The following is a 15,443-nucleotide window of genomic DNA, read 5'->3' on the forward strand; positions in this document are numbered from 1 at the left end:
CATTTCAAAAGGAACCTTAAGCACTTCAATATTTTATGGACTTTTTTTTGTGCTTTCTTTCAATATTTTATGTACTTATGCTACTCCTATGGCATTACATAAAACAGAAGAAAAAAAATTTTCTAAAGGACAAAAATGAAGTTTTCAATAAGAAAAGGTTACAGGAAAGTATTTAAAACCTGGAAAAAAGTGTGTGGGGGGGATGATTCTTACAGAGATGTTTACAGTTGATTATGATATATAATAAATATAGTTTGTCACCTAAAAATAATGCAAAATCACCTTATTTGAATATTTATCATTCACATCAGAGAGCCAATGAAGATATGGATTAAAATCTCCTTCTACCAGTCACCACTTCAAATATTAACTCCTCCCTTCTTTCGCTTGCTTCCACCCTTCTTCCTTTCCTTTCACCTGACACTCTCATGAATTCTTTTAACTTCTGTTCAGGGTATTAACACATACTGGACAACAGACTCGTGTATAAAGATCAACAAGATAATAGTTCCCCAGAGGAGTTCCTAACCTTTGGGGTGATAGAAAAAATAACTATATATACTTCAAAATGTGAGAACGGCTAATTTAGAATACTTTGCAAGAAAACAAGGAGATACAATTCAGTTTCCTTGAGATGGTGATATATGAACTTAGTCTTGAAAATTAAGTGGGAAATGTACAATAAGAGGTTGTATGGGTGAGTGAAGTGAGGTGAATTTCTAACAGGAGTTGACATGCCATATCCCCTGAAACTATGTAGCTGTTGCTCTAGTTTAGGAAGTAAATAGGGGAATGATAGGATTCTCCAAAGTTAGGTACATATATACCCAAGGGTACGCAAGACAAATACATGAGTAGAGGAAGAAAAAATTAGAAGTTCTTTTTAAAAGTATCCTTACCATTTCCTTTTAAAATTGTTTTTGTACTTAGTATAAAATATACCTAATATTTTAGTATTTTCAGATCTATATGTGTATACTTTCTAATTAAATAAACATATATTATATATATGTTCTCAGAAATTTTTAATAGCAATTAAAAGGAAGGACTTCTATATTTTATTCTCCTGAAGGTGGTGCATGGTAATAAGGGATTTTAGATAAATGAAGACCAATTAGATTTCAAAAGATCAATCTAGTTATATTCTAGAAGGTAAATTAAAAGATGAGACCTGGGACAAGTAGAGCAGTTATGAAATCTCCATGTAATCCCAGCGAAAAAACCTTAAAGGATGATTTCTGCCTCTTGGGAAAGCCAAGGTCAAGGTAGAGACTACTCATGAGGAAAAAGATTGTAAACTGTTAATCAAGTTGATTTACATTATTCATTACATTTTGACCCTATACAATTCAAGAAAAATAATTTATATACCCATCCAAAAGCAGGCTTACAAATCAAGTTATAATGTACTATTATTCTATTTGAGATCATTAAAACTCACTGATTAAATTATATTCCAATTTCATGATGCTGATTTTAAACGAAAAAAGTAATTACTCTCCTGGTTCTGGGATTTTTTCTCATACAGGTCAAATTAAAATATTGATCACAGAAGATGGGAGAGTAGGAAGGAGGGGAAATCAAAGGTGAGAGTGAAGGCTATTGGCTGATAAAACACTACAATCAACATCCAATCATCCCATGCCAGCATAATACCAAATGAAAAAAGACCATATTGTTTCTGCTTCCTTCCTATGTTTTGTCAGACTCCACAGACCAGATATTTTTAACTATGTTAAAGTATATCAAATTTCCTTTGCTAAGAAAACAAGAAACAGAGCAAAAATGAATGGTGAGATAAAACTTCAGTACTAAGTTATGCCTTCTCCACTGAAATTTCAATAGTTCGATTTAACATATTAGACACATTTTGAACAACTATCTCCATTAGGTTCAAATCCTAGAAAAGGAAAAAAGATTTGGTAATAGAACTTTGATTAAGTTGTTCATCAAGTACTATTTGCCAACATTTTAAGAACCCTTATCCATTTTTGAATGCATGAATTCAAAATGAATCATTTTTCAAATTTTATTTCAGATCAAAGTGCCTGGTCCTATACAAGAAGTATTATATTGGTAGTCCTTTTGCCAGAAAAGCTCCATGTGATTTAAATTGAAAATATTTTCACCCACACAGACGACGTTTCAACTAGGATAAAATGAAATACTATATTAAATACACCTAGTGGCATTTTCTAACAGGTAAAAGATCCTTTTCCTGGCTTTCCATGTATTTCTTACAGCCTTCAGTAACACATATCCTCATTTAAGTCCCTCTAGTTTTCCCACAATTCTGTCAGATTTATGTTGAAACTGGCTGAACAGTGAATTCTAAAGGATTTTTCACAAGAACTTAAAGTATATTTATAAGGTATTTTTAACACCAACTTATGAATTTATAAGGTATTTTTAACACCAACTTATGAAGTCATAATATGGAAAATGTTTTTTTTTTATTTTAAAAAAAGTATCAGTTTTTTTATCTTAAAAATGTATAGTGCTTTTTGGACTAACTAAAAAAGAATATTCTCATAATTTTTCAAATCTCTAAAAATTAACTGAATTCAAATTGACAGTTCTGCTCAGAGAATAAAAACAGAAAGGTATCCTACAAATTCAAAAAGTATTTATTAATCATTCTAAATTTCATTCCTCTTTTTAATGTATTCCAAAAATATCATAGCAATCAGCAACATATTTTTGTTGTAATGATAGCTGAGGAGGCAAGAGAAATCCTCTCTGGGATACTAAAACTAGACAATTCGGGATGGCTAAAAGAATACTAAAAGAATACTGACAGGGCACTCTGTTTAGAAATAACAGGTAAGGTGCCCTCTAATTACAGTAAAGTCATGCTAGTTTTTTATTCTAAATTTTCAGATTTACTTCTGAACTAACCTTAAATCAGGCTCAAAAACAGAATATATTCACCTCCAACAGTAAATTAACTGACATGTGAGCACATAACATGTGGCTTTAAATACAGCATTAAATTACCCGTCCTCCATAGAGAAAGAATGGACTCTGATTCATAGAGCAGGTAACAAACCTAAGGCTCTCAATCATGGCTGAAAGAATTTACGTGCACTGCAGACATTCACTCTCTGTAGAAGGTCATTGCTTCACAGCCTGGGAAATAATCCCTGCCAGCCGACTTGCAAAGTGCCTGAGGCATCGCTCCTGAGAGGCATAACTCGTCTTCTTTCAAGGCTAGAGGTCAGAGCCATGATCACAGCTCCGTCAAATTTAAAGGAAAAAGTATCTAGGGTCAAAAATAACCTAAGGAAAAAATAGAAGACTAAAACTCAAAAAATACATCGCACTCCTCTGGGCTTTGGCATGGTGATAGAAAAACCTGTTGCAGAATATTAAATTTGGATTTTTTTTCATCTGAAAGCTTCAAAATAAACTAAAACTGAATACAGAATCTGATGGATGTCATGCTGCAATCAGTTTTGAGGACATTTTTTAAATGCTACAAATCCATTTAAATGCTCATCAACCTAGACATTCTAAAAAAGAAAAAATTCAAGTTTAAGTGACTTAAACATGAAGTGTGAACAGCAGCTCGGTGATTAAATTACTGCATCAATTAACTTGAGTATACAAAAAGAATGCTGCTTTTTCAAGTAATGTTAATTCTGCCTACGTTCTGATGGACTCCTCCTCACTTCATGGTTGTTGCTTCACAAAACACAACTTATACAGAAAAAAGGGAGAGATGATTTGTAAATAAGAATAAACTACAGTTTGGGAACTAAATACATAAACTAAATTGATGTTTGCATGAAAAATAGAGTCATTTCCATATACTTACAAGAGTAAAAAGCTCTGGAAATTGTTTTTGAAAATCATTAGATGAAATTGTCACTGAAGTTAATAAAACTGGTTTTGTACCCATAAAAATCATAAAAAGATTAAAGGCATTTCACAAGGTACCCATCACAAAAGGCAAAATGTTTTATTTCAGTCCTCTCTGCCAACTGCTGTTATATGCTATAATTTTCAGTAAGGGGAAATATAGTTGCAAAAACAGTAAACATAACATGCCTTAAAACAGACAAACTGGGGACTATTTATAGAGCTATGTCAGCACTTAGCTTACCAGGGTTCTTGAATGTCAGCGTTTTATGGTGTGTTTCTGACATTTCAGACACTTAGTAGACTGTGGCACTACCCTCCTTAGCATGTGGAATATTAACCTACTTTTATCTCTAAGTTTGTCCCTAGTCTTTTAAGGGACCTGGTTCAAGACAAGAAAGGAAAAGCCTCTGACAAGCAGATTTTATTCTATCATTGTTCCTGATCCTTTAAAACTCAGTTCAGAGGTTATTTTCTCATTGTCTTCTGTATTACTCAGAATAAACTGACCCTCACATCCCAATGGCTTACAGCACAAAGGTTAATTTTTTTGCTCATACAAAGTCCATTGAAGATCTGGCAGTTTTCCATGATGGTGTTCCTAAGGGTGAATGCCAGTCCTATCTCTTGTGCCTTTATCTTAACATATGCTTCCAAATCACCCTAACAGGGTAAGAGCTATCTGACTGTAGGCTGTCCTCAATGGCATTAGCCAAAACACGGTCTCTTCGGTTCATAGCGTATTGGCTACAAGTAGTCACAAGGCCACACCCAGCTGCAAGGAATAATATTCTCTTCCCAGAAGATCCAAGAAGAAGAAAAATAAATGGATAAGCACTTTATCTATTATATGTTTTTCTTTTCCTATTCTGAAAGCCTACACTGGGCACTCCCCATAGGCTGTCCACTTCATCTTTACCATAATACATGTAATTGTTTATCACCTATTTTAATTCACTAGAGAAGGAGATCCTTGAGGAGCACAACCAGATTTATTTCCCTACCTAAATTCCATAAACAACCACAGAAAGTTAGATGACTTCCTGCTTAATTTTATTTGAGAAGATATGATAGCAAAGTCAAAAAATATATTTGATATAACATAAAAACAACCATTTGTTTAACATCAACAAATATTCACCAAATGTTTGTGATATGCCAAATAAAAAATCTAGGTATTTGAGAAACAGCAGTAAGTAAGAAAAATAAGAACCTTATCACTGAGCAGTTTGCATTCTAATAGAAAAACACAATAAAGATCAAACCAATAAATATAAAAAATATGAATTCCAAAAATAAGAAAATATCAGTAGAAGAGCTACTGTGATCAGGGGAGCTCCCTACAGATAGAACTGTAGAGCTGATATATGAATGACAAGAAAAGCCTAAAATTAGAAAATCTGGGGGAAGCATTATTTCTTGACTGCTGTTGTTGCTGCTGTTATTGTTTTCCATTACTTGAGACTGAATCCAGGGCAACTCTACTTTTTTATTTTATGTTTGAGAATACCTAACTAGGTTGCCAAGGCTGGCTTAGAACTTGAGATCCTCCTTCCTCAGTCTCCCAAGTTTCTGGGATTACAGGAGTGCACCATCACACCCAGCTAGGGGAAGAATATTTTAAAAGGACAAAATAGCTAGACCAAAGGTCCCAAGACCAGAAAAAATTTGGTGTCGAGAATGCAAAATAGATATATATCATATGTAAACTCCTCTATATATAGTTACTTTTGACACTACTTCATATAAAAGACCATATATATGCAGAGTTCAAGATACCCTCACTTTTATTGAATTCAACTCTAAATGGTATGGTGTAAGCACAGTTTCCAGATATGTCTTCACTATCTTCCACCAACTTTTATCAGGTGCATTATATGTGGAAGGAAATCAACCATTACTGTATAAGGTTTTTAAAAATCAACCTCTCTATACTGAAAGAAATGATAACCTGTCAAAAGAAAAAGGCAAAATTACCGGAAATGTTAGTAAGTATGGCAAGAATAAGGCACATCTCCAGATCATAAATTTAATACCAAATAAAATTACCTACATAAACTTTTATTTATATATTGCTCATAGCATTACATTTCCATCTGAGAGAAAAATGACCAGACATATTTTCACTAAATTTGCAGGATACAGTTGATATGTATCTATCTGTCTTAAGAAATAATCTATGTTATACCAACATTCATTTGCAGAGCACTCAAAAAAGGTAGCAAATAACTTTCTATATCAGCCAAAACTAAAGCACAAGAGGTCCATGTGATCTTAAGAGGGCTGATAACAGTGATGGACAAGCCATTTTGTGAAGTGATTCTATGGGCAGAGAGAAAAAAAAAAAAAAAACTGGTTTAAAGTTTGAACTACAAATTATTTGTTTCAAGGACAATCAATCCAAATTTCATGCATTGATTTGCAATTACACTGTTCTTATAAAGGCAACAGAATATAATATGTTCCAGAATGACTGATAATAGGGACTTATTTACTTAATGATGGTTAATGATCCTCCCAAGCCATGCAGGGGAGGCTAACTACTCATAATAGAGGTTATGAATTGAAAAAAGGAAAAAAAAATCCTTATCTTCATTTATGTTCCCCAGAAGCAGATCCTGAGATAAGAATGCACATGTAACTGGTCATCTAGGAGGAAACAAAGGTAGAGGAGTAAGGACAGGAAGGAATGGTAGAGAAATAGGCAAGGGGAGAGACCAAAAGAGAGTTGGTTATTAATCAAGTCTACTATAGATGAAGAGAACCTACTCCCACCCAGGAAATCAAAAAACAGTGTAGAACATGTTCCTCTGAGAGAAGGGGTGAAAAAGCTGAGTTATTTATATACCATGTTAAGTCATGTCAGTCATGAGTATTTCTCTCAAGCAGTATTTATTATCTGACTTTGTTGATCTGCTGAGCAGGAGGGCAGTGTGATCTGGTGACAAGGAAAAGCCCTCAGGTTTAAATAAAAAAAAAATTACAGATATAGCAGTTGGAAAAATGGGCAACATACACTGAGGTGGTAAGAGCAACAAAATATTGGTGGAAAACTGATAACACTATGAACAGAAAGGATCTAGATAATCTAATGGAAAAGGTACTTCAGCTGGGCTTTGAGAACCGGGTAGGATTTGAACAAAAGGAAGCACTTACATTAGGAAAAGCAGCATAAGCATAAGCAGCAAGGCAAGAAAGCATGAGGTTATCTCAAGTCAGCGTATAGGCCAGTTTGGCTATATCAGAGATTGTTTATAAGATTTCTAAAAATGTGCCTAAAATATATTTGAGCCATTTAAGGAGAGTATCTCATGCTAAAGAATTTCAACTTTTAAGTTAAAGCTTTTAGGTTTCTAAATGGCAAGGTGATAAAATTAATACAGTTATTTCATTAACTTCTATGTTGGCACCATTACTGCCCTTAGAATGTAAACTGCTATTTGGAAAGGATCTGTATCTGTTCAATTTGCCTAGACAAGGGTTACATGCAGACAGGTATACAATAATCCATCAGCAATAAGCACCCCAGAACAAAGGATGGTGTTCAAACACCATTGTCTCACTAAAAGGAACCAAAACTCCACAGAGGAATGGCTGATTCCAGGCCTGGAACAGAGTATCTACCAGATGAGTCTAAGCATTTTCTCATTGCCAAAAGGAAGTAAATTGTCAAACACTATAGGAGTCTGGTTGAAAGAACTCAGGGTCCACTTGAGGAGGTTCTGCCTGGCTAAATAATTTACATATCAAAATAATAAATATTATAAACATTTTTAAATGACAATGTCTTCAATGAACTAAATACAAAATATTAACAACCATGAGTTCATGAATAAACTTCAAAACTTGAAGGATATTAAAGAACTATTCAGAAAACCAGAAAATAAAGGAGAAAATCACTTATTTATCCTACCTCTCATAACTGTGCATATACTTAATGAGAAAAAAAAAGTTTATTATAAACTAATTTTGGTTCCTAACTGTAGAGTGAATGATCAAATTAGAATATCACCATTTTGTAACACCTAATGAAATAATCATCAATGGCTATTAAAACCATTGACTCAAAAGCTGATAGAAAAATTTGGATATTCATCATAAATTTTATGAGACTGACAACATTTGAAACCAATGATCAGTTACAGCAGGACAAAAAAAAAAAAAACACAACCATACATTGCACACCTATTAATGTAAGGCAGTAATGCAGGGGGAAAGGATATATGGAAATACAATCTAAAAAATTCAGAATGTGGGAAATTCTACAGTTCATTGCTATTCAATAAATAAGCTGCCAGGAAAAAAAAAATGAGAGGATTCTACAATCTTAAAAACATGAAATGTAATGTGGACACCTAATTTAGGTCCTGATTTGAGAAAAACAACAGAAAACAAAATTTATGATGTAATTGATTAAATGTGATATTGAATATCTTCCATATTACAGAATTTTTGTTAAAATTTTAGTAATACTAAAGATACTGCAATATTTTATTTTAAAGTTCTTATTCTTTAGATATATTCATAATTCCAAAAAGCTTATCCTTAAATATTTATCAATGAAATAATTAAGTGTATGGAATTTTTTTCAAAAGAATCCGAAGGGCTGGGAGAACTGTATATTAATTGTCGATGCTAGATTACTAATTATGAATTCATGAGGGTTCATTACACTAATTTATCTAATGCACTGAATACAAAATTGGGTATTCCAGGGAGTGAGATAACTAAGTAGTATTTCTGATCTCCTATACGGTCACTGAAATCATTAAAGATTGAAGATTACTACTCAGAAAAGGACAGAACAGTTAGGAAAAGCACCATAAAATCATCGGGTATATGTGGCTTTCCTGTGGGAAGAAGGAGCTTCCACCGAGTAATATTCGGATAGGAAACAATAATCAATCTTAAAAGACCCATATAGCTGTGACTGATGGACAAAGAAAAATCACTGGTCTGGGAGTACCCAGCTTTGTAATCTCAAATGAACAAAACTTTTGTAGTTGGGCAGCATGAAAGCACAGAAAATGAAAGACATAAATAACAGCAACAATAATGGTAATGTGGGTACCGGCTCTATACTTGTCACTTTCCTAAAAGCTTTACATGCATTATTCTAGTTAGACCTCACAATCCAAGGAGGTACTGTGGGAGTCTGATACATACTTTTTACAGGACTACTAAACGCGGTAGCCATTAGAACTCGGTATCATTTTCCACATGAGGTGAACTGAGGTTTTACAGCAGCCAACACCTAAGTAACTTGGTTCGGCCAACATTCCAGGTTTAGTTAACACGCAGAATGCTTTGAAAATTCAAATGCATTGATCCGTATTGGCTGAGGGAAAGCTGGGGAGTTGGCTGGGAAACACTGGAAAACAAACCTCAGACCTACACGGTCTTCAGGCAGCCCGCTCCGGGCGCTCCACACCTGGGTAGGAGAGGAAGGACCACCCGCCGAGTCCGCAGCCTGGTTCGCGCACGCCTCCGACCCCGAGCCCCGCCCCCGGTGCGGAGCGCACGGCCGTGACCTTTAAACTACAACTCCCGCTAAGCCGCGCGAGCGCACGGACCTCCGCCGGAAGTCGGGAAGGTTGCCTCCGGCGCTGGGGAAAGTGAGAGCTGGATTTTCCCAGTCCTTCTACTGTATCCTGATTGCCACTACTCAGGTCACCCGTGGGTTAGTAGCAGCAGCGGCGAGTTAGTCGGCCCCAGGATCCTGTCTGGAGGCGGTGACCAGTTCCCCGGGTCCCCCGCTCGGTCGTGTGGCGCACCTTGCGCTGGGTTGGCGGGCGCCTGCGCGGGAGCCTCGGCCGGGGCTGCTACGGCGCCCGGCACCGGGCGGGGGGTGCTGACGGCCCTGTGGCTGGTGGAGCTTCCAGCCCAAGTTTTGAGATGGGGTAAAAGAAACGCTACTTCGGATATGATTTCACATTTAAGAAGCAATCTCACGGTAGTGGCAAGAAAATAAACTATCTCCGTTTGGAGAGGCCGTGTTGGGGTTTTGCTAATTGGTTAATTGACTCTCTTGAGTGCCCAGGGATTGGAATTCGTTAAATAATGGTTGGGAATATCAGTAATAGAGCCATATATGTGGTCTAGCTCTGTCCCACTGGAGCCGTATGACCTTGGGACCCGGGTTACACATTAGTAAACGTGGATGTTGGTTTGATTAAAATCCTAAGGCCTTTTAAATCTAAGATTCTTTTAAATGACCTCCCAGAATAGTTCATGCTCTTCTTGGAATGCAAGGGCAGCACTTTATCCTGCCTTTAAATCCTTACCTTCTACAGGACGTGTCAATAAGAAATGAAAAGGTAAATCAAGCAGTAGAGCTGGATGTCAGATTTTCTGTGCTTCTCCGGAATGAGAAATGGTACTATTTTGAGTTGACTTTTCTGTTGAGAAATCTAAGGGGAGAATTGTATATTTTTTTCCATTTTCTCTTTCCAGAGAATACTGTATGCATAAGCATTGCATTAGTGATAGTGAATGACACTATATTTTTGGAGGTCAATTTTGCAATCCCTTGAGGTGGCCTGTGAGGAGTATGAGAGAGTGACCATGACCTGAGAACAGAGGAAAGTGAAATAAAACTAATCCTCACTGAAGACACTGGGGGAAAAATATGGAAAATAAATTTAAGAGGAAAGCAATTTGGAATAGAGACCTTACAGGAGTCATTCAACAGTGCTTAAAAATAAAGTCCTGAAAAGTTATAGCTTTTTTTACTCATAAAAAGGCATTTTAAAGGCACCTTCAGTATGAAAGATATGGAAGGGTAAATCTAAGATAAAACAAAGGAAATGAAAAAATTATTTTCTGGTATAATTAATTTGTAACTAGATCTTAAATATTGGGTTGTTTCCATTCCTGTGAGCAGTTTCAACTGATTTATAACTAACAGGCAAACAAGAATTGTGAACAGTTACAAAATAAGAAAAGTTCACCTTTAGTCCATTTTTTGCTAGACTTTTTCATACTGCACTACAAAATTGATCAGCTAGATTGCTGTTTGAGAATTTAAGAGACAGATCTTTCAAAAGTTATGTGTTATAACCTTTCATTTTTTGCCTAAGTGCCTGATTGCTTTGAATAATTTTGAAACTTTTAATAGCATTTCATAGAAAAGAAATGTCTTAAAAAATACTTTGAGAATTTGATAGGACAATTGAAACATGAACCATTTTTATATGCAAAATAGCTGAGTATGTGCCTTGCCACAAATAATTCATAATTAGATGGCATTTATTAAGAAGTATGAGGCAAATCCTTTTTTTTTAATCCCCACTGAAACATCAGATAGACAAAATAAAGTTAACGATTTGAAAAGCTTCTGTGATTCAAGAATATTATAGTGACCAACAGAACTTGTGTCCAATAATGGATTCAAAAATACATGGTCATCTAATTTGTAACAAGATAATACTTCAATGAGACAAAGATGGTAGTGTCAAGAATAGTTGAGTTACTAAGCTGATGCACTCCTGTAGTCCTAGCTACTTGGGAGGCTGAGATAAGATAATCACAAGTTCAAGGGCAGCCTCAGCAACTTAGACCCTGTCTCAAAAAATAAAAAAGCCTGGAGATGTAGCCCAGTAGTCAAGCACCCTGGGTTCAGTCCTCAATACCTGGGCAGGTGGAGGGTGGGGAACAACAAAAGAATAGTGATAATTCATATGATTATCTATTCAGATACAAAATATCTTGATCTAGCCTACCTCATACCATGAATAAAAGTCATTATCAAATGGATTGCAAAATTAATCATGCAAGATAAAGCAATAAATTGTTTATATGTGAAATATAGAAAGTTTTTGAATAACTATAGGATCATAATTTCTTTGAGGGTAAGGACCTATATCTGAGACCATAGAATGGGATATTACTATTTGTCATCTGTTAAACACCTCTTTTTATCTTTGTCTACTTTAATTGTATTTCTTGTCCCCTCACTATAATAAAGTCCTTGGTTTGCCTCAGATACCTTCTCCTCTTTGTAAGGTTACTGGCTCCCCCTCCCAAGTCTCCTGTATTACCAAAACTCTTCATACATTATTTTGTATACCCTCCTGTGGACATACAGAATTTAATTACAGTTCTCACTGGTAACAATTTTGAAATGTGTACTGTGAGAACAATTGACTACTAATTACTTTTTGAAGAGTATATTGCTTTGAAAACTATTACTATTATTCTAACATTTGCACTCAGATAATGTTCATAGTTGCTCCAAAAAGCAATTGCAAATGATATTTTTCCCCTATTTTCCTTATTTTTAAGGAAGAAATGTCTTCTATAAAAAGAAGTCCAAAACAGGAAATAATTTCCGAATTTCTCAGTTCAGCTGCCGAAGGAGATATTGCCAAGTTAACAGGAATACTCAGTCATTCTCCATCTCTTCTCAATGAAACTTCTGAAAATGGCTGGACTGCTTTAATGTATGCTGCAAGGAATGGTCACCCAGATGTTGTTCAATTTCTGCTTGAAAAAGGGTAAACATTTAGGCTCTACCACCTGAAAGGACTTGTGATTTAATTTCTGAGTTATATAGTTCCTTTTCTTGTAGCCATGTTTCCATATTTATATTACTGAGCTAGTAAATAATGCATGGACCAGTTTGTTATTCAACAAATCAGCATAATTTATAACTAAAAACTGTTAACCTTTTTTTTTTTCCTGGATCTGGGAATTGAACCAGACTTCACATGTGCCAGGCAAGCCCTTTACCTCTGAGAAACAATCCTCAGCTGTAAATTTTATTATTGAGAAATTATTTCTTCATGCTCAATATTAAAGCAAATTTATTAGTGATTTTTTTCTTGTAAATAAAAATGCACATCTCATATACTACCAATAACTGTAGAATTTTGGTATACTTATTGCACATAAAACTACTGGTTGTTATAATTATCCATAAATTGTAAATATTCACTATCTTCAATCTTTCATTACTTATAATTATTAAATGATTCTTTTCACGTTCCTAATAATAAACTACATACCAAAAGAAAGAAATAATCTATAAAATCATTAAATGGAGGGGCTATAATGTGTATCTAGAAATATTTTGTTGAAATACAGGAGAAATGTTTACTTTCTATTTTATTTTTCCTCTCCAATTTTTTTTCTTTCATCTGTAGGTGTGATAGATCAACTGTCAATAAATCAAGACAGACTGCATTAGATATTGCTATATTTTGGGGTTATAAACATATAGCCAACTTATTAGCTAATGCTAAAGGTGGAAAGAAGCCTTGGTTTCTAACCAACGAAGCAGAAGAATGTGAAAATTATTTTAGCAGAACACTACTGGACCGGAAAAGTGAAAAAAGAAATAATTCTGACTGGCTGCTAGCCAAAGAAAGCCATCCCACCACAGTTTATATCCTTTTCTCAGATTTAAGTCCCTTGGTTACTCTAGGTGGCAATAAAGAAAGTTTCCAGCAGCCAGAAGTAAGGCTTTGTCAGCTGAACTATACTGATATAAAGGATTACTTGACTCAGCCTGAGAAGATCACCTTGATTTTCCTTGGAGTAGAACTTGAAATGAAAAAAAAGCTACGCAATTATGCTGGAGAAGTCCCAAGAGAAGAGGAAGATGGGTTGATTGCCTGGTTTGCTCTAGGTATAGACCCTATTACTGCTGAAGAATTTAAGCAAAGACACGAGAATTGTTATTTTCTTCATCCTCCAATGCCAGCTCTCCTACAGTTGAAAGAAAAAGAAGCTGGTAAGAAATGAATACTGTTTCCTTGCTTTGGTAATAATCTGGTTTTTAGAACTGAGATGGAGTTATAATGTATCTGCAATTACTGAAATAGAGTTATAGTGTATTTCTAGGAGACACACTTTTTCTAGTAAGTGTGAAATTAAGCTATCTTTGTTAGAAACTTTCAAAGTTCCACTTGGTTAGTTTCCTCAGAATTAACCTTACTACCTGATAGTTGCATTTCATTCTTCAGTGATTAATTCTTGAGCCCCTGCTATACACTGAATTTAATGGCAGAGTTCTCAACTGTTTTGCTTTGTTTTATTTTCTGTTACTAGGAATTTTTTATGCCATGAGAAGAAATAGTGTTTTATTCTAAATGCCATCTGAATGTTGTAACCTGACGTATTTTTGTTTTAAAGAAAAACCTCATGCTAGTCTTCGTAGAGCATGAATTGTAGATACATAGCTAAAATGTAGAAGTTAGGACCCTCAAGAGGGGATTAAGTGTAGCCCAGGTAACAGATTGCAGTGGCTTGAATAAGAACAGTGGCAGTTGAGATGGAGAGAAAGGAAGCGTTTGAGATATTCTAAAGGTAAGACTGATAGGGCTTTATCTGTAGGTTGAGACTATTATAAGTGGAACAGAGAGAGTGATAGCCTTGATACAAATTAAAGTGCTCATAGTGCTCATAGTAGCTAGGTGTGGTGTCACACATCTGTAATCCCAGCAGCTTGGAAGGCTGAGACAGGGCGATCGCAGTTTGAAGGCCAGTTTGCACAACTCAAAATAGACCCTGTCTCAAAATTTAAAAATTAAAAGGACGGGATAGTTCAGTGATAGAGTGGCCCCTAGGTTCAATCCTCGGTACTGAAAAAGAAAGTGGAAGAGCCAGGGACGGAGGAAGGAATAGCTAACAGTAGAAATGGAGAAAAAAAAGATACATTGAAGATACATATTTTGGTGATAAAATTAATACTACTTGCTGATAGATTGGGTATGGGTATATAATAAGGAAAAGAACATGAATGACTGCTAGGAGACTTCAGTAATTTGATATATAGTAATGCCATTTCTTAATAATAATGGGTGATAGAGCAAGGAAAGTAGGACAGACTTGGAGGAACTAAATCAAGAGTTTACTTTTGTGCATGTTAAATTTTAGAGAAGGATATTAGAATCTGGAACTCAGAGGAGAGGGCTGTACTGGAAAGGCTTATTTGACAGTTGTCAACACAAAGGTGGTATAAGTTCTAAGAAACTACTGATATTACTGATTGAGAGTAAGGAAGAAAAAGAACTTTAGAATGAGACCTAAATCCCCCTAAATTTAGAGGTCAGGTTTAAGCAGAAGAGCCATCAAAAAAGATAAAAAACAGTATGGTCATAAGGTAGGAAGAAACCAAGAAAGCAGACTACTTTAAGGAAGGTGAGCTCAAGTATGTTGAATGCTATTGAGAATTTGAGTAAAATACAGATTTTTTTAAAGATCTTTAGTTTTGATATTATGAAGCTATTGATGAATTTGATGAGGAATATCAGTAGGATACAAGGAACAGAAGTCAAATTATGATATACTGAATATTTAATAGAAGGTTAGGAAGGGATCACTTATCAATATCCACCTTCCCTTACATGATGTGGGCGACCCTTCTAGAGACTGCTTGGATACTTCCTCAAAGGCTCGTGTGGTATGTTTTATTCTCTATACCTGTAAAGAAATTGTTGACTTTCAAAAAAAAAAACAACAACAAAACTTTTCTTTGGAACTATGTATATAATTTTAAGTTCAAAATGATCTAATTGCTTTTTTTTTTAATTACTTTACTATTAGGAAACTGAGGTCCTTTCTAACTTGCTGTATAACTT

General features: G+C 35.1%; 1 protein-coding gene and 1 long non-coding RNA gene across 9 annotated transcripts in view; one reads left to right on the top strand and one right to left on the bottom strand.

Annotated features, from left to right (window-relative positions):
• Window positions 1-9,359, bottom strand: part of LOC306664795 — a 56,564-nt gene extending 47,205 nt beyond the window's left edge. The window contains exon 1 of one of the 2 annotated variants that reach the window (XR_013764799.1): window positions 9,257-9,359. This is a non-coding gene — a long non-coding RNA (uncharacterized lncRNA). Of the gene's footprint in view, window positions 1-9,245 lie in introns of both variants that reach the window. The other variant, XR_013764800.1, reaches the window with a different exon arrangement.
• A 59-nt stretch (window positions 9,360-9,418) lies between these two features.
• The window catches only part of NUDT12 (nudix hydrolase 12), a 97,682-nt gene continuing 91,657 nt past the window's right edge, over window positions 9,419-15,443 (top strand). The window contains exons 1-4 of one of the 7 annotated variants that reach the window (XM_079145892.1): window positions 9,436-9,541; window positions 10,085-10,178; window positions 12,145-12,356; window positions 13,005-13,594. In XM_079145892.1, the coding sequence (XP_079002018.1) occupies window positions 10,107-10,178; window positions 12,145-12,356; window positions 13,005-13,594 (874 nt within the window). In that variant the 5' untranslated portion in view covers window positions 9,436-9,541; window positions 10,085-10,106. Of the gene's footprint in view, window positions 9,815-10,084; window positions 10,238-12,144; window positions 12,357-13,004; window positions 13,595-15,443 lie in introns of those variants that run through there. The other 6 variants (XM_079145889.1, XM_079145891.1, XM_079145890.1 and 3 more) reach the window with 6 other exon arrangements.

The sequence above is a fragment of the Sciurus vulgaris genome (assembly GCF_902686455.1).
Source record: "Sciurus vulgaris genome assembly, chromosome: 6".
Lineage (NCBI taxonomy): Eukaryota > Metazoa > Chordata > Mammalia > Rodentia > Sciuridae > Sciurus > Sciurus vulgaris.